The sequence below is a fragment of the Schistocerca americana genome, chromosome 2 (genome assembly GCF_021461395.2).
Source record: "Schistocerca americana isolate TAMUIC-IGC-003095 chromosome 2, iqSchAmer2.1, whole genome shotgun sequence".
NCBI classification, from domain to species: Eukaryota; Metazoa; Arthropoda; class Insecta; order Orthoptera; family Acrididae; genus Schistocerca; species Schistocerca americana.
The window spans coordinates 790,791,838-790,817,255 of NC_060120.1; the positions used below are offsets into that span (position 1 = coordinate 790,791,838).

General features: G+C 40.5%; 1 protein-coding gene across 1 annotated transcript in view; it reads left to right on the top strand.

Annotated features, from left to right (window-relative positions):
* LOC124595256 (disks large homolog 5) overlaps positions 1-25,418 on the top strand; it is a 172,063-nt gene that overhangs the window by 98,901 nt on the left and 47,744 nt on the right. The window contains exons 20-22 of the mRNA XM_047133923.1: positions 3,202-3,448; positions 12,758-12,922; positions 13,944-14,068. Of these exons, the coding sequence (XP_046989879.1) occupies positions 3,202-3,448; positions 12,758-12,922; positions 13,944-14,068 (537 nt within the window). The remainder of the gene's footprint in view (positions 1-3,201; positions 3,449-12,757; positions 12,923-13,943; positions 14,069-25,418) is intronic.

The window sequence follows — 25,418 nt, forward strand, 5'->3', positions numbered from 1 at the left end:
TTCATGTTCCATTTACCTCGTGACATAGAAGAAGTGAAGAACAGAATAACAGTCACCATAACATAAAGTTTGATGAATTTAGCTGTTATCTAGATGTTGTTTGTGTGGCTACTGGTGGACACACTGAACACTTGTAATACCGAAGCTAAAGCTTTAAGATTTTGTGAGTATCTTGCAATCTGTCGCATGTTTGTAGTGTGTTTTTATCAATAAATATGTAGTTTTGAAATCTGATCCTTTTTTTAAACACCCTGTATTATAATCTGTTCAACAGTGTTGTCATTGAAGCATTAAATTATATATCAGTTATAGTAACCCTTGGCTGAGGGGTGTGCCAACTATGTGATAGACATGCATTTGTTGAAGTAACAACTGTTTGTTTATTGACCACGAACTAACTCAGTACAGCTTAGAGGATGAAGGTCCTCACATGAGGACAATAAAATGTCCTTATGTAGTGGTGTGTAATGAAGGCCAGTGATGAAGCCCACTATCATCAGTAGCGGTGATGTACTAAAGAAGCGGGCCATCTGGAGTGGCTGTCAGATGGCAGTGACTTTGACGTTGGCAAAGGACACAAGTCCAGTGTAGTGGCACCTTGCCGAGGGTCTGACATAGGGTTAGTTGCTGTGATCCTAGCGAAGCCGCGGGGCGGCACAGCCGATGGGTAGCAGCAGTGGCATATGTTGTGATCCAAAGTGTAGGCTCAAGGACGACTGGTACTTGGTCTGGAACCTGAAGCTGAACTGCTGTTGAGATGTTGAATGGTGACCTAAGTACCCATCAGTAGAGGAATACTGGTGCAGTGTCACGTGGACATGGGAGCGCGTGGATATGAGTAGGCACCTGTGACTGCAGCCCTGTTTACCATGATTTGCATGCCATGTATTGGTGTGGCTTGTGCACCTGGACACTGTGGTGGCTGCAGGAGGCTTGGTGGTAGACAGCACAGCGACTCTTCTTTTGACAACCAACCTCCTGAGGTAAGGGAGGTGTCATAGCTGGCTCTCAGAGCATATCCATGAGTGAGGTAGCCCAATGTGCAGTGGTCCAGTGCTGCAAATACTACATCCCTCTCTCCTCGAGGGAGGTGGTGTAACTATCTCAGAGAAATGCAGCTTCCAGGGAAAGAGGCACCAGACAGTCACCAGAACTAGCTAGAACAAGACAACAACAGAACCAGTCACTGTAGACAAAATTTGATCCTGACACAAGAAGCATGCCATGGCCATGTAGGGAAGTGGTAACAGGCAATCTTAAGTCAGTGGCAGGGAAGGCTTGGGTGGAGGCTGGGATGGAAGTGAAGTGTCCACAGAGGCACAGCACAAGCCTGGAATAACACAAAATGGGATTGGAGATGCCAGTAGGGTGCCTGTGTGAAAGCAAAGATGGCCATGTAGGAGGCAGGTACGGAGGCTGCTACTCCCGGGAACAGCGATGGGAAGGCCCACCATGACAGAGCCAGCAATGACAGCAGGAAAGGCTGCTTGGTTGGCTGCGAAGGTGACCACAATAACAGTGACGATGACAGACGGAGACAGATTTGTGAGGGCAGGCTGTGATAGTGGTGGTGATGACTGGATGGCTGGTGAGTGTACGGGCACCAGTGTAACAAGGTTGGCGAGTACAGGGGCACCTGCTGTGACAGGGCAGGCAAGGATAGGAGGGCTGACTGTGACAGGACTGCAACAAAAAGATAGCCGTTTGATGGCGTTACCTGAGAGGGCTGTGCTGGTACCAGAGGGGCAGCTGACATTGAGCTCTGTGAACAAGAACAGAGTGGCACTGTATGACAGCATTGTAACTAACTTAATGGTAGGTGGCCCAACTTGTCATACACAAAAACTAGATACCTGTGTGAATGTTGTGGAAAAGAGCTGGAGAACTTTTAAGTGTATTGAACGGTGAACTGCAGGAGGTCCTGAGTTGCCCAAACCCTGAAGTGAAGGGCTGGAAGCAACATGAGCTCTGGAGAGGGGAAAATACACTACAAATGAATTAGAACTTGAATATACCCAGAGACACGAGAAATACACAGATTGACAAAAAAGGGAAGAGGGAAGAGAATGCACATAGGGTAAAGTTATGAATGGACCACCAGACTACACAGAAGAGAAAACATTGCCAAGAAGTTGCATGCATTTGCTGAGAAATATGAACACGAATTGCTACAGAATGCCTACCAGAAGTGAGACAAGCAAACAAATGAACATAGATACAGAATCCAAGAATAGAATAGTCCACGTCCAGTACATGAGCCATCAGTGGGAAGAAGGCTGGCCATGACTGCATTGTATGGGTAAGATGCGACATGGCTTGGTGTTGGGCTTGGTGTAGCAAAGGGAAGGCAGCTGGGTGACGGACAAGACCAAGAGCTGGTGCTGCAGCCAGGGAACCATGAACAGGGGCTGGAGTGGGTGAATCTTGAGCAAGCACTGCACTTTAAGTATTACACATATCATGTAACCATTATTATCATCATCAGCAGTATATGGCAAACACGGGAAGAGCACTGTATCATGAAACCAATTACTTTCATCACCAATATTAGCGCTTGGCTGAATGATGTGCTGAGTGAGAGATTGAGATGCACACATTGAAGTAACAACAGTTTGTTTATTGACCACAAACTAACTCTCTAGTACAGCATAAAGGATGAAGGTTCACACATGAGTACAACCGAAATGTCCTGTAATAATGTGTAGCAAAGGCCACTATGATGAAGCCCAGTCTCGTCGTTAGTGGCAATGAGTTGGTGTTTCTTCTGGACTGGTTGTCGGACAGCAGCAGCTGTAATCCTGTCAAAGGCCATAGGTGTAGTGTAGCAGGACTTTCCAGGGCAGCTGATGTATGGTCAGCGGCTATGATTCTAGCAAAGGTGTGGGATGGCATGGCTGATACGTAGCAGAAATGGCAGGTGTTGTGGTCCGAAGCATAGGCCTGAGGGCAGCAGGTACGTATAATGCGCTTCTCTATATGATTTCCACTGGATGGTAACCCCTATGACTGTGAAATCTGCATACTTGAGAACGTCATAGAATTTATTATGAAGTTACCAAAATTTAAAAGTTTATCTAGCTGTGGCAGTAATAATGAGCAGTAAAATAAAGAAGAGGGAAAGTTCAAAGGAAGCAGATTACTTGTTTCAATTGGAGAACTCTCCCATACATGATAAAAATAATTACTTTTGTGTGTTTACAGAGTACCACGAGCTAGAGGGATCGGTAAGTTCTAGTAGTGATGAGAGTCCATCCCATTCTGGCTCGCCTACACCATGCAATTCTCCTGACACAACCCGTAAGCCTACACCATTGCAGTTGGGGGAATTGCCACCATCTGCAATCTGTAATCTCCGTAGTGGTACGACACCATCAGGTCATGGGACCCTAACCAGAAGCAAAATTGCCCAAGCTGTTTCATCTCTCACACGTCAGAATGCTACCACCAGGTAATCATAACATTTCCTCATGTTTTATGTTTCTTGGCTATAGTCACACCACACAAGCTTATCTCAAGAAGCAGTACAGTTTAGTGGTGTGTCTCCATCTCTGGTTTTCTATCTGACATCTGTGATTTATGTCAGTTATCGGCTACCAGCTATTTGCTGTTTTACTTTGACATGATTGTGACACATAAATAAGAGTGGAAAACAATTGTTTTATTTTATTGCCAATTTCAGTGTTATTTTGTGCCAGCTTATTTTTTTTCAAGCATTATATGTTCTTCATTTTTGTCTTATTTCATTTTTTCAGTGTTATTTTGAAAATTAAAACAAACCTATCAGTTAAATTATATTTATTGACATTACATTTACAATGAAACTTTGCTTTTGCACTTTCAAAGGGACTTCAAAAAAATGGTGTAAAATGTGGGAAATAACTTTTTAAGCAATAAAAGTTATGTATCCCCCCCCCCCTTTTCATTTTCATAGTTTATTTATGATATATGTGCGTAGTAGGCATTATCCAGTAAAGGTTATCTGCATTTACTATTATGTTTGTCCAATAACGTAATTGGAACTGTAACACTGTCTTGGAAGTAGAAATGTTTGACTTGATTTTGTTTATCATAATTCATGTTTTTGGAAAGTATGCAGTTGTGTCATTCATTATCTAAATCATAAAACACTAAATAAATTACCTATTTTTTCATATTTAGAGCAAAGGTGTCCAACAATTTAGTCCTACTATCAAGCACAAGTATTTATATACGTATTTGTGTGATGTTTGCATATGTGATGATCTGTGTCTCTTGCAATCTAGTTGTCATTTGAGATAATAAGACACACACACACACACACACACACACACACACACACACACACACGTGTGTGCACAAACCATCACTCACGTGACTTGTGTGTGAAACATCACAAAAAATATGTACATAAACATATGCACTTTACAATGAGAATAAATTTTCGAAACATATTTTGCTAAGCTTGAAAAAAATACTTAACTGGTACAGTGTTTTGTGAATGTGCTTTCGAGTTATCATGATGAGAGCAACAATCACAAAGTTGTGCATGCGCAGTAGACTGAAAACTGTTGTCATTGGTCATTATTTGAACAAACCTAGTTACTCCTATCAGCCACCTCATCAAGTAGAAGTTGACAGCAGAAGGAGATAGAGAACAAATTTCTTGATGCACTAATGTACCAACAGCCATAAGGGATCAACAAAGATTAAAAGAACAAATTGTTCAGACTTATATTGATACAGACCTTTTGAGTATTCGTCCTGGTTTCAAGAAACTTAACCGCATAACCTTTGTAAACACTGCCATGTCTGTGTTATTTTATGTCAATTACATCAGTGTTTTCTCCATGAACACTGTTTTATGAAGTGTAAATCATGGGAAAATTATAAATATGTTAATGTGAAACTGGATGCAAATTAACATTGTGAACATACAAAATTTGATGGGAGTGATAAAAAAATGTCATAAACAGCGGGAAAATTTTATTTCTGGGAACATAAAAGTGAGTTTATACAGTATTTACATTGCAAAAAAAAAAAAAGAAAAGAAAGCTTGTGTTAACTATGTTAAATCTAATCTGTTTGAAAAAAATTGCAAAAGAGAGCATTGTCATAGCATCACAGATTCTTTGTTAGTCATTATTCTGATGATCCACCAACACTTCACTATAGTGTGAAAATGATTGCTGGAAGTCTGTAATTGAACATGGAAGCCAAACTGCTTTCAGCACAACAGCAGACATTTGACATTGTCCACACTTTGTTCTGGCACTGGAAGTTGCTTTTCCCTTAACTTTTGAAGGGGTTGCATCCCTTCAGACTACATTACAGAGATATGCCATTTCAGGTGTACATAACAGGTTCTTAGCTACAACAGCATTAATAGAGTTCATTGTTATCATCCTAAGTTTGGAACAAGAACACACACACACACACACACTCACACACACACACACACACACTCACACACACACACACACACACACACACACACACACACACACACACACAAACAAACAAACACACAAACGCAACTCGTTCACATAGACCACAGTCTCTGGCAGCTGAAGCCAGACTGTGAGCAGCAGCACATGATGAGATATGCAGCCGAGTGGTGGGGGTAAGGATGAGGTTGAGGCAGCGATGGGGAGGAATACGAGGGTATGGCTGAGGAATGATGAAGTGCTGATTGTGGCAGTGTACAGAGATGAGGTGGGGAGAAGGTAGAGTAGTTAGGTGCAGTTGGGAAGTTAGATGTAGTGAGGGGCAAGGGTAGTGGAAAAGGAGGAAAGTACAACGACTGAAGGTGTGATGGTGAATTGGAGGGCTGCATAGTATTGGAATGGGAACAAGGAAGTGGTTAGATTGGTAAGGACATTGACTAACGGAGATTGAGACCAGGAGGGTTATGGGAACGTAGGATTTATTGCAGAGGGAGTTCCTACATGTGCATGTTGGTGTGAAGGATCCAGATGGCCATGCTGTGAAGCAGTCATTGAAATGATGAACGTCGTGTTGGGTGGCGTTGCTCAGCAATGGGGTGGTCCTGCTGTTTCTTGGCCACCGTTTGTTGATGGCCCTTCATGTGTACAGATAGCTTGTTGGTTGTCATGCCCACATAGAATACAGCACAGTGGTTGCAGCGTAGCTTGTATATCACATGACTACTTTCACAGGTAGCCCTGCTTTTGATGAGACGGGTAATGTTTGTGGTTGGACTGGAGTAGGTGGTGATGGGAGGATGTATGGGACAGGTCTTTCATCTAGGTTTATTACAGGGATATGAGCCATGAGGAAAGAGGTTGGGAGCAGGAGTTGTGAAGGGATGGATGGATACTGTGTACATTCGATGGGTGGTGGAATACCAATGTGGGTGGGGTGGGAAGAACAGTGGATAGGACATTATGGATAGGACATTATTTCTCATTACAGGCCACAACGAAAGGTAGTGAAATTCCTGGTAAAATTCCAGTTGCTCTAGTCCTGGGTGGTACTGAGTCATCTTCATCTCCACTTAACTGTTGCAACCTACATCCAGTTGAACCTGCTTAGTGTAGCCAAACCTTGGTCCCTCTTTACAGTTTTAACTCCTCAAACTTTTCTCCATTACCAAATTGACTATTTTGTGATGCCTCACAATATGCCCGATCAACATGCCCCTTCTTTTATTCAAGTTACGATACAGAGATTTTTTCTCTCTTATTCAATTCTTTTCAGTTCCTCTTCATTTATTTTTTGATCTACCCATCCAATCTTCAGCATTATTCTGTGGCACATTTCAAAAGCTTCTATTTTCTTCCTGTCTGAACTGTTTATCATCCATTTTCAGTTCCATAAAAGGCCAAACTCCAAATAAGAGGGTTGACTGAAAAGTAATGCCTCCACCTTCGTAACTCTTCAACAGTTGGCAGCATTGGTATGTGGCAAGTACTGCCGTGTTCTGTAGCCTCTTCTCTACAGCTCCAGTTTGCGGGAAGCCTTAGCATTGAATAATTGTGTTGTTACAGTGTAAAGAATGGAACCATGTGCAGACGGTCGGTTAATGTGATTTAAGCAATGTGCAGTCAGTGAATTCTTGACAGCAGAAGGTGTCACCCCAAGGAGATTCACCAGAGAATGAAAGCAATTTAGGGTGATTGTTTTGATGTGAGAACTGTTTGTCGTTGGACAAGTAAGTTTAAAGATGTTGAGGTGGGAACATCTGACTTGCGTGACAAACAATGAGTTGGACGTACTGTGACAGAAACCCTTGAGTTTCACAAGCAAAATGTTGACAGATTGATTCAGGATGATTGTTGTATCACTCAGAGAGAAATTTCAAGCACAATTGGCATTTGACAAGAACATGTAGGTTACAATATTGCTTTCCTTGGCCATCGGAAAATCTGTGCACGAAGGGTATCCCAGGTGCTAACTCCTGAAATGAAAGCGTGCAGACTTTAAATTTGCCAGGAACTCCTCTTGCGTTACAAGAATGAAGGCGACGCCTTTCTCCATTCAGTTGTGACAGGAGACGAAATGTGGGTACACCATTACAACCCCGAGACGAAATGTCGGTCTATAGAATATTGACACAAAGACTCGCCCCAGAAAAAGAAATTCAAGACACAGCCCTCAGCTGGAAAAATCGTGGCCACAGTGTTCTGGGACACAGATGATGTTATCCATGTTGATTTCCTTGATTGTGGAACAACAATAAATTCAGAGTGTTACATCACAATGCTGCAAACTCTGAAACAATGGCTAACAAAGGTCCAAAAGGAAAAAGGAAATGTTTTCCTGCAACATGATGATGCCCAATCACACACTTCACGTGCCACCACAGCAGAACTTCAGAGACTGAATCTCACCACCACCCTCAATACAGTCCAGATTTAGAACCGTCTGACTTCCATCTGTTCCCCAAAATGAAAGATGATCTGCAGGGATATCATTATGCTTCTGATGAAGATCTTGAGAGAACTGTGAGACTGTGGTTGCAGAAACAGAATGTCAACTTCTTCCGTGACGACTTCAGAAAACTTGTTCATCGTTGGCAGAAATGTTTCTAGCTGGCTGCTGTTTATGTCGAAAAGTGAACATTGGTAATTAAAGATCACATTCTAAGGATTATTTCTGCATTTGATTTATTAAATATTCCCATCAAAACCCAATTAACGAAAGTAGAAGCATTACTTTTCATTCAACCCTCATAGTTTCAGGAAAGACTTTGTAACACATTAAAATTGTACTAATGTTAACAAATTTCTCTTTTTTTCAGAAATGTTATTCTGACTATTGTGAGTCTGCTTTTCATATCCTCTCTCTTTCATAGATAATCGTTTATTTTTCTGCCCAAAATACAAAACTCATCTAATAGATTAAACTCTCACCAACACTATTATTCGATTAAACTCTGCATCAATGGATGTCCAGCTCTTCATTGTGGAAGTGCGCTCCACTTTATCCCATGTGTTGGCTCCGTGGAAAAAAAATTACATAAGTTGATTGCTTTCCACACCTTCAGCATAGACTTTGTAGAATTGTCTTCACATTCATTCAGCAAGAAGAGAAGAAGTTCATGTTGATAATGATGTGTAATTGATTCCAAAATTCCTCAGTCAGTGAGCTGATTTAGGGCTGTCACATTGGTTTGAAGAAAGAGTGCTTGTTATGTACGCCATCGGACTTAAAGAGTCACGTCGGAAGGGTGTCTGGAAGCATTGTCAATAATAAGAATAACTTTCAGTGGAAACTTTCTCTTCTTCATCTCTTTCCTCACTGCTGGTACAAATGCTTTGTGGAACCACTGACACAGTTATTTCTCTGTCCATCCACACTTGCAGTATTGCACTGATAGTATATTCATGTCATTATTTCAAAAACAGCATGGATGTTGGGATTTCCCAATCACCATGATTGGTGCTTATGCCTGTCATTTGCATTACTACATGCCATTAATGTTATGCACTGTTTCTGTTGCTTGTACTCACAAGCTTCCTTCTCGTTCTTGGCAGCTAATGTTTTTGAAGGAAACGTCTTGTAAAAGAGTCTAGTTTCATTAGCATTGTATAAGGCATCTTCAGTTAAATCATCTTCCTCTGTTATCTTCTGTATCTTGTTTACAAACTCATCTGCTTCTCTTAGATGAGCAACTTTCCCTATTGACTGTCAGCTGCCGAATGCCATGTCATTTTCTCCAGTTTGATAGCCAACACTCACTTGCTGCAAACAAATTACTATTGCCAAATTGTTTGTTAAATGCAACTAGTTTTTCCTGTATTATTGGGCCACTGACTGGAATTCCTTTACTGCATTGCTGTCTGAAACATTTATAAACAGCTACTTCCAGTTCTTCATTCTCACTCTTTCACGTAACCTTCCATGATGGGTGGGTACATTGTCAGAGGGCAGCACACAAAGAGGGTGAGGAAATGTGAGAAAGGAGGAGGCGATAGGGTGAGGGCACGAAAACTGTTGGGTGGAGGGTGTGGGAACACTAGATTACCATAGGCTGAGGCTGGGATGATTTTGGGAGCAGAGAATGTGTTGTAAGGATAAATCCCATCTGCACGTTTCAGAACAACTGGTGGTGGAGGAGAGTATCCAGATGACCCAGGTTGTGAAGCAACCGTTTAAATCAAGCTTGATGTAACAGTTAGGTGAAAAGAACAAAAGCAACATGCAGTGTCTTTCTAGAATGAACTACCTGCAGCCGTAAACTAGCAGAACAAGTGGGACGTGCAACCTAGGGATACCAGAAACAGCGAACAGTGCTGCTGCAACCTGTTTCATCCTACCTGCATTACCAGGTCTGTATTTGTTTTGATGCTGCACTCCAACTGTTGTTCCATGCGCAATCTTTGAATTACAAGAAAAGTCAAGCGAGAGGTTGGTTGGCCTGCAACTAACTATGTAACGCATCTATTAAAACAAACTGTATTTGTCCAGTGGTGGACATCAATAACAATTTTAAATCAGTTATAATTGTGCCATGCATCAGAAGTCACAGAGCCTACACTGAAGGTGCTATTGCAGGTAATCTTTGTCTCATGCAAATTTGACTGAGTAGTGGCCAACAAATAAAATATACTTCTACTGTTTGAAGCTTTATAAGTGAAGCACAAGGATAGTTCTGATAGTGCTTAGCACCGATACCTGCAAAATATTTTTACTCCGGAAAATGCTACAAAAGTTTGCAACATTTAATGAAAATTGCTGATTTTTGTGTTGTGTCATTCAAACACCACCGAGATTGCATTATTTTTCACATTATCTTTTACACAAAATTTTCATTTCTGTCTATATACAGGGTGATAAAAAAGTCAGTATAAATTTGAAAACTTAATAAACCACAGAATAATGTACATAGAGAGGTAAAAATTGACACACATGCTTGGAATGACATGGGGTTTTATTAGAACAAAAAAAAAAAAAAAAAAAAGATCACAAAATGTCCGACAGATGATGCTGGACAGCAAAATGTCACTGACTGCACATGAGAATCGTGTATAAAAGGAGCTGTAATGAGAGAGAGAATCAGATGCGCCAGCAGTCACAGCATGTTGACGTTACCTGAAAAGGTATTTTTAGTGAAGCTGTATTATCAGAATGGGGAATGTGCTAGTTCAGCGTTATGATCCTATCGCCATAGGAAGGGGATTCGAACGGGTAAAGGTCCGTTGACAAATGCAGCTGTGGCGAGAATGATTTCGTAGTTCGAAGCCACGGGTTGTTTAGACGATAGCCCCCGTAGTGACTGACCGAGCACAAGGCGCAATGCTGCTGAGACAGTTCAGGACGAAATGGAGACTATAGCGGGTTTGTCTATGCACGGGGAAATCGGCACTCGTGCCGTTGCACGTCGCACCGGCATTCCATACACTACTGTTTGGTTGGCGCTTAGGCGTACCCTCCGATGCTATCCGTACAAAATCCATCAGAATCATGAACTGTTACGTGGCGATTTAGTGAAGCGGAGGGAATCTGCGTTGTGGGCATTTCAAAAGATGGCAGAAGATGACGATTGGTTGAGTAACGTGTTGTGGACCGACGAAGCTCATTTCACGCTCCGAGGGTCTGTCAATGCCCACAACTGCAGAATTTGGGCTACCGAAAATCCTATAACTGTCGTGGAAACTCCATTGCACGACAAGAAAGTCACAGTATGGATTAGATTTACCACATGTACCATTATTGGGCCTTTCTTCTTCGAGGAAATGCGTGATTCTGATTTTGTAACTGCTACCGTGACGGGTGAGAGGTACGCCGATATGTTAACAGAATTGCATCATCCCCAGCCTGGCTGATAAACACCTGCTGGAACATACAGTTTTTATGCAGGATGGCGCTCCATCCCATATTGCTGGACGCGTGAAAGATCTCTTGCGTGCGTCGTTTGGTGATGATTGTATGCTCAGCCGCCACTTTCGTCATGCTTGGCCTCCCAGACCTCAGTCCGTGCGATTATTGGCTTTGGGGTTACTTGAAGTCACAAGTGTATCATGATCAGCCGACATCTCTAGGGATGCTGAAAGACAACATCCGACGTCAATGCCTCACCATAACTCCGGACACGCTTTACAGTGCTGTTCACAACATTATTCCTCGACTACAGCAATTGTTGAGGAATGATGGTGGACATATTGAACATTTCCTGTAAAGAACATCATCTTTGCTTTGTCTTACTTTGTTATGCTCATTATTGCTATTCTGATCAGATGAAGCGCCATCTGTCGGACATTTTTGAACTTTTGTATTTTTTTGGTTCTAATAAAACCCCATGTCATTCCAAGCATGTGTGTCAATTTGTACCTCTCTATCTACATTATTCCATGATTTATTCAGTTTTCAAATTTATACTGACTTTTTGATCACCCGGTAGATTGTAGTCCTTTGATCCATTGTGTTCATCTACTGCTTAATTTTTGAAACAGAACTGACATGACTGTTGGGCTAAGTTCACACAATTAAAATAAAACTATCAACAATTAGCAAGTTAGTCCAGTGAAGGGATACAGCTTTAAAATATAATAATATAATCATATAAAGTATAAAATTATAAAAAAATGATTTATTAAATAAAAGTACCAAACAGTTTTAGTCATGGCACAGGTATTGCACTGATACTGAGGGTTTTATTTGTTGCCCTACAAATTTCATTATCAGTGCCAACTGCAACATTGGACGTATGAAGGTGTTGCGTACTAACATACCGTGATCCTCAGAGTTCATTAGATGTTTCATTCAGTTTAATGCTGGACTTCCAGACTAAAGGACCAACATTCAGATTCCCATCTGACTCCTCAGATTTACACTTTCAGTAGATGCCAGGATGGTTAATTGAAAAAGGACACTGCCAATTTTCTTTTGCACTTTTCCCCGACCCAAGCTTGTACTTCATCTCTAATGATCTCGATCTCAGGATCGAAGATTTAGCTATCTGGAGCATAATCATGCAACTGGAAGATTTGAAGGGGAAACATTGAGCACTTGTAAGGCAGAAAATAAAATGTGGGCATCATGAGAATACCTGGGACTATGGAGCTTCATAGTAAAATAATCGACCATGAAATTAGTTCATTCATTTTGGATAATATGTTATCATGTACTATTTGGACAGTTACTTGGAGAGTACTTTAAATTTTTTATTATGTGTTGTTGTTCATAGCTTTCTTCTGTGGAGTAAGTTCATAAACTATGAGTTAAATTAATGTAAGTTTCTATAACCTTATATAAAAATATATTTATTTCATTTTATTAGTTGTAGATATGTGTTGATGTAGATTGTTGTTTCCAGAAGCCCAGATGATGCAAATAAGATTCCAGTTCGTGAACCTCGGTATCTTTTTCTTGAAACAAGAAAAAGCAGTCACTTGGGTGTGAGTTTGGTGGGTGGAAATGCTGTTGGCATCTTTGTTCATGGTGTGCAGCCAGATTCTGTGGCCCATAATGCTGGTTTACGGTAAGAAACATGCTGTACCTTTAACAATAACATGCCAAATTTGCTGCAGTGAAAATCTGATGCACATCATCATCATCATCATCATCATCATCATCAACAACAACAACAACAACTTGTACAGTTTGTGGCCTATGGCAACATCTGCTTGGAACACAGGCACCTAAATTTCTCATCTTCCCACCACCTCTGTGTCCCTACTATAACCCAGCCCGACATAGTCTCCATAATTTCAGGAGGAACAGTAAATTGCGGGGAGGGGTATTATGAGCAGTTTCTTGCAAAAAACAAAAAGTTCCGTTAAGAATGTGTCTAGTGTTCAGTAGTTATGGACTTATAGCTGTCTAGTTGTTATAGTGGCTTCCATAAATTACTTTCAGTGAGTGATTTTTGGGATTATTTCCTTCATCTTTGATTTACAATTTCATATTGCTTTATGATATTCTTCTTAGCTCTGCTAATTGTTCATAAAAGCAACTTGATGTAATATTGCAGCAGTCCACCTGGCTACTGTCTTCAGATGAAAAGTTGTTGCTAAATTCTGCCAAACACAGCAGAAGCCTCTCTTCTGAAAATAGTGACCAGATGCTGTGCTGAAATATCATGTCAGACTGATTTTTACGATCTGCCATCAAACCTGAGAAGTAGTGGTACATATACATAATAGTGGAATTCCATTACAAGAGCATCAATTCTTCTAGTGTCAAGGACTAATCTGCATCTTGCATTTATTTTTACATCCTGCAGTTCAATTTGTCTTCTCAGATATTTATTCTGTTTATTACTTATTGACAGCAAGACGTGGTGGTGGTGGTGGTGGTGGTGGTGGTGGTGGTGGTGGTGGTGATTAATCCTGTTTTATGTAAGATGTGATTTGACTAACTTGATAGTGAAATACGTACACTCATTTCATAGAAGTGACATGATATTTAAACAAAATAAATAGTTACATCTAAGTACTCTGACAAATTAATCGTTTAGATATGTGAAAAGGTAAGCAAAGGCTGGTTTTTTGATCCCCTAGGACTGGTGACCAAATTTTAGAATATAATGGCACTGACCTTCAGCATGCAACAGCAGAGGAAGCTGCATATGAACTGGCCAAACCAGCTGATAAGGTCACCATCCTTGCTCAATACAACATTGACAGTAAGTATGATCAATATAATATGTTCTATTCCTAAACAGTTTTATATATGGAAGTCTAAAACATGAAAGATACATTGAGAGGAAGAGGCTAACAATGCACTGTTATAATTAAAAAAAAATCTGAAACTCACTTAATTTACTGAAATCATAATACATAAGAACTCAATCTGGTGGCTCCTGCACATAAGAAAACATATGGAAGCCTTTGGAGACTTGTAAGTGGTTGCCTACATAAGTTTCTGTTTTTGTAATTCAGTGCACTCAGAAAATTCATTACATACATGGTAGCTCAGTAGGTTGTAGTTGTTTTTATACAATTGTTTGGAACAGGTGAATTATTTTACCTATGAAGTGAATGACCACCACCATCATAGTTTCCTGTGTACTAGCCCATCAGGCATCTTTTGTAACAGACAATGAAATGTTACGGACTGTGCAATACTCTCTCTCATCACCAGGGATGTGGAGCCATGTTTCTTCATTGAGGACCAAAGGCGGGAATAGCCCAATTGAGATGGTCCCACAGATTCTCGGTCAGATTTAAATCTGGGGAGTTTGGTGCCTAAGAGAGTACGATAAACTCATTTTCATGCTCTTTGAACCACACACGTTCGCTGTGAGCTGAGTGACATGTTGCACTGCTTTGCAGGTATGTGCCATTGTGATGAGCAGAAACAAAGGCATTTAGCCCCAAGATAGTTGCATATTTGTGTTGGTCCATTGTGCCTTCCAGAATGATGAAATCACGTAGGAAATGCCACAAAACATTCCCCAATCCATAACAGTCCTTCCTCTTCTTGGACCTTTCCAACGATGGTTGCAGGATGTTTGCTTTCAGACATTTTAGAGCAGAAAACATGTTTCACCTGAAAAGGCTATCTGTTGCTATGCAGTAGCGATATTGGTGTGGAAGTTCTAGCCTTTGTCATTGATGAATAGTCCGTCAGCATGGGTGCATAAACCAGGCACCTGCTGCGGAGGCTCATATGCAGCGATGTTCACTGGACTGTCATTGAGGAGAGACTGTTGGTAGCCACTTGGTTCATCTGGGAGGTCACATGCTCAACAGTTGTACATCTATTCAGCTGTATGCATCTCCGCAGCCATCATTCAACCCTGTTATCTTTGGCCTGTGGTGCACCACAGTTGCCTCAGTGCCATTTTGGATAGCACCATTTTGCCATCTGCAGTATACTTTCACCACAGCAGCATGCAAACAGTTTGTGAACTTAGCTCTTTTGGAAATCCTTCCACCTGTAGCCCGAAAGACAATGAACATGCCCTTTTGGTCGTCAGGTACATCGCTCCATTTCTGCTTAACAACAACTCCACTGTTTTCCACATCCCCCAGATAAGCATTACATACCTCCCACTGCTAGTTCTGCCTCTTGCCATCTGTAAGTGTTATTGTTGTTGTTGTTGTGGTCTTCAGTCCTGAGACTGGTTTGATGCAGCTCTCCATGCTACTCTATCCTGTGCAAGCTTCTTCATCTCCCAGTACCTACTGCAACCTACATCCTTCTGAAACTGCTTAGTGTATTCATCTCTTGTTCTCCCTCTATGATTTTTACCATCCACACTGCCCTCCAATGCTAAATTTGTGATCCCCTGGTGCCTCAGAACATGTCCTACCAAGGGGTCCCTTCTTCTTGTCAAGTTCTGCCACAAACTACTCTTCTCCCCAATTCTATTCAGTACCTCCTCATTAGTTATGTGATCTACCCATTAATCTACAGCATTCTTCTGTAGCACCACATTTCGAAAGCTTCTATTCTCTTCTTATCCCAACTATTTATTGTCCATGTTTCACTTCCATACATGGCTACACTCCATACAAATAATTTCAGAAACGACTTCCTGACACTTAAATATGTGCTCGATGTTAACAAATTTCTCTTCTTCAGAAATGCTTTCCTTGCCATTGCCAGTATACATTTTATATCCTCTCTACTTTGACCATCATCAGTTATTTTGCTCCCCAAATAAATAAACTCCTTTACTACTTTAAGTGTCTCATTTCCTAATCTAATTCCCTCAGCGTCACCCGATTTAATTTGACTACATTCCATTATCCTCGTTTTGCTTTTGTTGATGTTCATCCTATATCCTCCTTTCAAGACACTGTCCATTCCGTTCAACTGCTCTTCCAAGTCCTTTGCTGTTTCTGACAGAATTACAATGCCATCGGCGAACCTCAAAGTTTTTATTTCTTCTCCATGGACTTTAATACCTACTCCGAATTTTTCTTTTGTTTCCTTTACCGCTTGCTCAATATACAGATTGAATAACATCGGGGAGAGGCTACAACCCTGTCTCACTCCCTTCCCAACCACTGCTTCCCTTTCATGACCCTCGACTCTCATAACTGCCATCTGGTTTCTGTACAAATTGTAAATAGCCTTTCGCTCCCTGTATTTTACCCCTGCCACCTTCAGAATTTGAGTTTATTGCAGTTAACATTGTCAAAAGCTTTCTCTAAGTCTACAAATGCTAGAAATGTAGGTTTTTCTTTCCTTAATCTTTCTTCCAAGATAAGTCGAAAGGTCAGTATTGCCTCATGTGTTCCAATATTTCTACGGAATCCAAACTGATCTTCCGTGAGGTCGTCTTCTACCAGTTTTTCCATTCGTCTCTTAAGAATTCACGTCTGTATTTTGCAGCTGTGACTTATTAAACTGATAGTTGGGTAATTTTCACATCTACCAGCACCTGCTTTCTTTGGGATTGGAATTATTATATTCTTCTTGAAGTCTGAGGGTAATTCACCTGTCTCATACATCTTGCTCACCAGATGGTAGAGTTTTGTCAGGACTGGCTCTCCCAAGGCCGTCAGTAGTTCTAATGGAATGTTGTCTACTCCCGGGGCCTTATTTCAACTCAGGTCTTTCAGTGCTCTGTCAAACTCTTCACGCAGTATCGTATCTCCCATTTCATCTTCATCTACATCCTCTTCCATTTCCATAATATTGTCCTCAAGTACTTCGCCCTTGTATAGACTCTCTATATACTCCTTCCACCTTTCTACTTTGCCTTCTTTGCTTAGAACTGGGTTTCCTTCTGAGCTCTTGATATTCATACAAGTGGCTCTCTTTTCTCCAAAGGTCTCTTTAATTTTCCTGTAGGCAGTATCTATCTTGCCCCTAGTGAGATAAGCCTCTACATCCTTACATTTGTCCTCTAGCCATCCCTGCTTAGCCATTTTGCACTTCCTGTTGATCTCATTTTTGAGACGTTTGTATTCCTTTATGCCTGCTTCATTTACTGCAGTTTTATATTTTCTCCTTTCATCAATTAAATTCAATATTTCTTCTGTTACCCAAGGATTTCTACTAGCCCTAGTCTTTTTACCTACTTGATCCTCTGCTGCCTTCACTACTTCATCCTTCAGAGCTACCCATTCTTCTTCTACTATATTTCTTTCCCCCATTCTTGTCAGTCATTCCCTAATGCTCTCCCTGAAGCTCTCTACAACATCTGATTCTTTCAGTTTATCCAGATCCCATCTCCTTAAATTCCCACCTTTTTGCAGTTTCTTCAGTTTTAATCTACAGTTCATAACCAATAGATTGTGGTCAGAGTCCACATCTGCCCCTGGAAATGTCTTACAATTTAAAACCTGGTTCCTAAATCTCTGTCTTATCATTATATAATCTATCTGAAACCTTCTTGTATCTCCAGGATTCTTCCATGTATACAACCTTCTTTTATGATTCTTGAACCAAGTGTTAGCTATGATTAAGTTATGCTCTGTACAAAATTCTACCAGACGGCTTCCTCTTTCATTTCTTACCCCCAATCCATATTCACCTACTACGTTTCCTTCTCTCCCTTTTCCTACTCTCGAATTCCAGTCACCCATGACTATTAAATTCTCGTCTCCCTTCACCACCTGAATAATTCCTTTTATCTCATCATACATTTCATCAATTTCTTCATCATCTGCAGAGCTAGTTGGCATTTAAACTTGTACTACTGTAGTAGGCATGAGCTTCGTGTCTATCTTGGCCACAATAATGCGTTCACTATGCTGTTTGTAGTAGCTTACCTGCACTCTATTTTTTTTATTCATTATTAAACCTACTCCTTCGTTACCCCTATTTGATTTTGTATTTATAACCCTGTATTCACCTGACCAAAAGTCTTGTTCCTCCTGCCATTGAGCTTCACTAATTCCCACTATATCTAACTTTAACCTATCCATTTCCCTTTTTAAATTGTGAGTGGTTGAGTGGTTATTGCATATTGTCATCGAAAATAGGTAGTGGTCACATTAATGTGATGGGGCTGTGTATATAAAATCACTTCGTCACTGGAAGACCGAATGTAGTGTTGCAGTGGTTAACCCACTGCTCCCACGTTTGGTAGGAGGAGGCTTCAAATACTCATCCGGCCTTCCTAACTTAGTTTTTGCACGGCTACCCTTAATCAACCAAAGCAGTTGCTGATATGATCCCTTTTAAAGGGCATATCTATTTCCTTCACCATCTTTGGACTATACAAATCAGTGCTTTGTCTGTGATGAGCTTATTGTCAAAGAGATGTTAAATCTTCCTCCCATCCTTCCTATATTGACTGCTGACAGTGAAAGCCTACAGACTACTGTTGAAATTCTATTAGAAAAATACGTATCAGAATATGTAGCTACTTGGAGAAACAATTAAAGCAGGCAGCCAGGTCACTTTTCTTAGTTATGAGTTATCTGGTTGCAGTGACTATGCATTAACATTCAACATTTTTGAGACTGAAGAGATGCTGAAATGATATTGCGTTAAATAAATATTCACTAGATGCAGAAGGTCAAGACAAAACAGAATGTAAGATATTCAGACTCACAGTAGTTAAGTATACAGGGTGGTCCATTGATCGTGACCGGGCCAAATATCTCACGAAATAAGCATCAAATGAAAAAAATACAAAGAACGAAACTTGTCTAGCTTGAAGGGGGAAACCAGATGGTGCTATGGTTGGTCTGCTAGATGGCGCTGCCATAGGTCCGACAGATATCAACTGTGTTTTTTTTTTTTAAATAGGAACCCCAATTTTTTATTACATATTCATGTAGTACGTAAAGAAACATGAATGTTTTAGTTGGACCACTTTTTTGGCTGTGTGATAGATGGCACTGTAATAGTCACAAACCTATGGTTAACAATTTTAGACGAACAGTTGGTAACAGGTAGGTTTTTTTAATTAAAATACAGAACGTAGGTACGTTTGAACATTTTATTTCGGTTGTTCCAATGTGATACATGTACCTTTGTGAACTTATTATTTCTGAGAACGCATGCTGTTACAGCGTGATTACCTGTAAATATCACATTAATGCAATAAATGCTCAAAATGATGTCTGTCAACCTGAATGCATTTGGCAATACGTGTAACGACATTCCTCTCAACAGAGAGTAGTAATGTTCGCACATGCATCAACAATGCGCTGACACATGTTGTCAGCCGTTGTCAGTGGATCACGATAGCAAATATCCTTCAACTTTCCCCACAGAAAGAAATCCGAGGACGTCAGATCCGGTGAACATGCGGGCCATGGTATGGTGCTTCGACGACCAATCCACCTGTCATGAAATATGGTACCATACGCGAGCTGTGTGCCAGACATCCATCATGTTGGAAGTACATCGCCATTCTGTCATACAGTGAAACATCTTGTAGTAACATCGGTAGAACATTACATAGGAAATCAGCATACATTGCACCATTTAGATTGCCATCGATAAAATGGGGCCCAATTATCCTCCCTTCCATAATGCCGCACCATACATTAACTCGCCAAGGTCGCTAATGTTCCACTTGTCGCAGCCATTGTGGATTTTCCGTTGCCCAATAGTCCATATTATCCTGGTTTACGTGACCGCTGTTGGAGAATGACACTACCTCGCTAAAAAGAACGTGTGCAAAAAATCTGTCATTGTCCCGTAATTTCTCTTGTGCCCAGTGGCAGAACTCTACACAGCGTAAAAAATCGTCGCCATGCAATTCCTGGTGCATAGAAATTTGGTACAGGTGCAATCGATGTTGCTGTAGCATTCTCAACACCAACGTTTTTGAGATTCCTGATTCTCGCGCAATTTGTCTGCTACTGATGTGCGGGTTATCCTCGACAGCAGCTAAAACACCTACTTGGGCATCATCATTTGTTGCCGGTCATGGTTGACATTTCACATGTGGCTGAACATTTCCTGTTTCCTTAAATAACGTAACTGTCTGGCGAACGGTCCGGACACTTGGGTGATGTCGTCCAGGATACCGAGCAACATACATAGCGCATACTCATTGGGCATTTTGATCACAATATTGACCTTTTCCGCAATTGGTAATCGGTCCATTTTAACACAGGTAATGTATCACGAAGCAGATACCATCCGCACTGGTGGAATGTTATGTAATACCACGTACTTATACGTTTGTGACTATTACAGCGCCATCTATCATAAAACGAAAAAAGTGGCCCAACTAAAACATTCATATTTCTTTACGTACTACACAAATATGTAATAAAAAATGGGGGTTCCTATTTAAAAAGTGCAGTTGATATCCGTTTGACCTATGGCAGCGCCATCTAGCGGGCCAACCATAGCGCCCTGTGGTTTCTCCCTTCAAGCTAGATGAGTTTCGTTCTTTGTAGTTTTTTCGTTTGCTGCTTATTTCGTGAGATGTTTGGCATGGTCACTATCAATGGACCACCCTGTATATTAGCAGTATTATGAAAAGGATAGTTGATACTCACCGTATAGGGGAGATGCTTGGCTGCAGATAGCACAACAACAAGACTGCCAGAAAGTGAGCTTTCAACCAACAAGGCCTGTGTGGGTGGGTGTGTGGGGAGGGGGGGGGGGGAGGGGGGGTGTAGAAGTAGTAATTTTAAATTTTAATTTAAGTTAAGAGAGATTTTTTAAATTTATTTTTTGTAGGCCTGGATCCTTTCCAAAATGTCAGTAATCAGTCTGATGCAACAATGTTGAAATTAAATACTAATACTTGCAGTAGAAGGCAATTACAAAATGAAGATATAACATGCTCCGTTTGTAATATGTAATTGAAAAAAGGAATCACTTTACAAATATGTGTAGAAGATACAAATAAATTTTCATAAAGTAGTGAAATTAGGGTTAGAAGAAAACAAAACTTATAAATTAAGCATTTTTGTACTTTCAGATGGTAGACAAAAACTATAGAAATAAGAGAACAGGAAAGGTACTGAAACTGTGTGTTCTGTGAAGGATTCTTCCTGGTTCAGTATTGTTGATGAAAACCATATTCCATGTTGTGTGGATCACTGAAGTTTCTAAATGCCAGCTATGTCAAAGTAGTAGATGTTTTTCAGCTCATTAATTTCCTTTATATCAAACAACAATGTTGCTTATTCTACAAAAGACTTGTGGAACATACTGCACATTTTGTTAAAGAAATTCTTTATCTCCACCTACTGCACTACTGACTGCCTGAATATACACTTACAAAATGCAAGAATAAACCTCTTAAACACAGGAATGTACATGAAATTTCAGCAAAACATACTACTAAGAAAACACAGGCAAACTAAATATCTAACTTGCTGCCCTGGAGATATGACACCAGTGACAACTGGAGCCAGATGAAATGGTGTTGGAAAAATATGTACCAAAATTTATAGCTACTTGGAGAAGCAGTTAAAGCAAGCAGTCAAACCACTGGCAAATTTTTTAAGTATGTTCGTTATTTAAGGTAGCTCCAGTAAATTAGTTAAGACTACTGATTGGATTTGATAACTCTGCTTGGACTTTATCTGGCCACTGCTTCGTTTTGGTGGAAGAATGAGTTCCACAAGGGAATAAATGAAGTGAAGTGTATTAAGATAGATATTCAGACTGATACAAAAGACATTGCTCTCTTGATTTTCAAGAAGAGTGTTACTGATAGATTTCAATATGTTGAAGATGCTTCTGTGTTTTGGCTCCCTGGAGAATACGAGTAGTCATCTAAACAGAACAAATGCAAGCATTAATACAGTAATGAAAAATGCTGATTGGTATACAAACACTGTAATGGATAAATCAATTCACTGTAAAGCGAAGCTGTGTGTAACCCCTCCCCCCCCCCCCCCCCCCAAACACACACACACACAGAAAAAAAACAACACTACCCTAACACAAGTGGACTGCAGTGCTGGGATAGTGTGTTTCTGTGACTGTGTGTAGTATGAAGTTATGCTGATTACTTTAAGAGCAAATACATAATAGTAATCCTAAGTCAAAGTAGGGACTGAATCTCTGAATATTTGAATGATTGGTGAGGTTCCTGACTAACTTATGTACCAACCCTTGGTATTCATCCATAAGCATCAGTAATCTGGACCTATGGTGATATGATTTTCAAACATTGACTAAGTCTAATCATCGTATCAAAACAGCCATAAAATGAGGAAAATATCCACAGCTCTTAGTTTTCTGTTTGTATTCTTATTTCATTTTGTTGTTGTTTGTACTTCATATTTTTGATTCAGAGAAAGGAGTTGAGTTTAACATTTATCTAAATGAGACAGTGAAACCACATTTATTTTATCCTTTCAGATGGAACTTACACACAAGTGGCTCATGCTGCAGTCCAGAAATCTGAAACTTTGTGCATTAAGCTTTCTTTCTCTCCTCCTTTTTTCATTTAAAGAAATTTCCTCCCCAGAAGGCTCACAAATCTCTTGTGAGCATGTGCATGGTGAGCATGGGCATGGGCCCAGAGCCATTGCAGTATTTGTTCCTTGCCTGTGCTGCAACCTTACTCCCTGGCTATATCTTTCCTCAGACTTGGTCTATAGGATAGGTTCTTTGTTGGTAACTTGGCTTGCATATAGGACATATGGCTTTTTCCACTTTGTTAGTTTATTTCTTTTTACCAGACAATTATTTTTCAACATTCATTTCAGTTAAGTCGTGTTTGGTCCACACATCCAATTTTTTTTTTTTAAGTGCATGCCAAGCAAGGTGGTCACCCTATACCCAGCATTATTGCCAGTCCAAGTGTGCAGGAGGAGGCAAATGGCTATCAAGCCATTCTTTGTAAAAAAAAAAATAAAAAATAAAAAAAAAAGTTTGAAGAAATCTCTTTCCTCGTAAACTATGAAGTGGTCTGCCATAATTAAAACAGTGAATTTTTCTAAGGCCGGAGCCTTTACTCTTTTTGGAAGAAACTTGGTGACGTAGCTATCTATGTAACACCCCACAAGCATCTGAACGTGGTATACAGTATAATTTTTCACTGTTGCATAATGCTGCAGACAGATGAGGAATTATGCAAAAACCTCGAGAAGTGAGGGCAAGATTCATGTCACATATGTCAAGGCGTGCCAGACCACAAAATTGGCACTGGAGCATTCATCCTTGCTCTTGAGGGGGATTTGCTATCTGAGAAAGATAAAAATCTTTGTTTAGCATTGTGATTTGTGGAGACTAGTTGGTCGCTTCATGAATACTCCCCATGTGAGGAACCACCATTCTGTGTTTGTGTGGAGATGATCACTCTTCTCGATCCCCTATTGTGGGTCTCCTTTTTTGTGCTGGTGTTTCTACTAGAGTGTCGGTTACTACTGATCATCTCGCACCCACTTTGCAATGGCGTTCTCTTCTTACCCAGCTACTTTTGAATATGTAAAAGACAGCCCCAGGCCTTGATCAGTGCGTAAGCCGATGATCAAACATTTGCGAGTGACTCACAACACCATCTATTCATATTTTGCAACTGTACTTGATTAGACTATGTTTTTCTTCTGTAACGGAGAGAAAGTGTCATCATCATAAACCATAAACCAGGCAGAAACCCAGTGTCCTTTACAGGTACCAATTGATTAGACTTTCCAGTGTGCTCTAAAAACTGCTTGAAAGGGTGGTAGCCTGATGATAATGCTGAGTTATTGAATCACAAGGCCTTTTGTCCCCCCCCCCCCCCCCCCCCTCCCACCACCCACCCACCCAACCTACCCCAGTCATTTTCCATGAGGGACAGTCCAGTAGTGACTAGTGCATTAGGTTAATAACATCAACACGACAGGCTTTTTCTAACACCCAAACTACCAGATGTCGCCGATGCAGATTTGCTTTAACTGTTTGCACGTGAAACTGTTACAAGGGAGAACATTTTCCTGACATGTAAAAGGACTTTTTGGAGTTTGTAGCTATGTTTTTTTGACAGTTCACTTTAGCGTCATTGGTTGGAAGTAGCAAACCTCTAGAGTAAAAAGTAGCAAACCATTAGAGTACATTTGTATAGATAGGTATGGTGTTCTGTCTGACATCTGTGACAGGACAGACACCATTTGTGATGAACCAGTTAGTGCATTTGTAGTTTCACAGAATTAACTCAATTGGAACAAAAGAATAAAGAAACAATTGCATCACATATGCGGAAGTATTAATAGTCCCATATAACACCTCTGCTCAGTCATAATACAGTAAAAAAAAAAAAAAAAAAATTGCCATCATAGGGGCTTGAACCCAAGCTCCGTGGTACAATGATCTAACACTCTACCAACTTCCCCAAAGAAGTTTTACATATCAGTTACTCATAGTTATGCTTTTCCTATTCTTCGTAGTTCAGGTGTTACTTTTAATTAACATATATGCCCATACTGCTGGATGACAGCACATAGTTTGAACTAAATTGGAGTTTTGGTTGATACCCTATCGACATTAAATGTTTGGTACTGATCTGAATGACTGACCTACATAAGGCCGGTAGGCTCCATCACATTTTGCCTACCCTCTGTGGCTGGAGCATTCAAGGCGCCCTACTACTGATTTTTATTATAAATTTTTCTCGCTCAAATCGTTTTGAGGTTAAAGTAGATAGGTCACTCTACTCCAGGTCCCAGAGAACAGCATTCCTCAGAGCTCCATAATGACTGATACACTCTTCTTTATTGCAAGCAGTGGGCTAACGTCCACTGTCAGAACAGTGATTACCCCTGTGCTGTATATCAATGACTGTTGCATTTGACATAGCTTCCAGCTTGTAGCCTTTGTTGAATGCCAGCTCCATGGAACCACTCAAAGGGTCTCCACTTGGACCTTTTCCTCCCACAAAAATGTGGATTTCTGCTGTCACACCATGTTTCATCCAAACCCAAAATTCAGCTTGGACACTGTTGTGCAGTTCAGATGTTTTTAACTCATAAAAGCTGACATGGCTGCTCCATATTCAACGACGAATATGTTATCCACATGCGAAAGCTTGATGCTACCTGCTTTCTCACCAATATCTCTTGTGGTGCAGATTGCATGCCTCTACTCTGTATTTGCCAGGTGCTGATCTTGACCCAACTGAATTGTGGTTGCCATCTTTATGGCTCAGTGGCACCTTGTTTTTG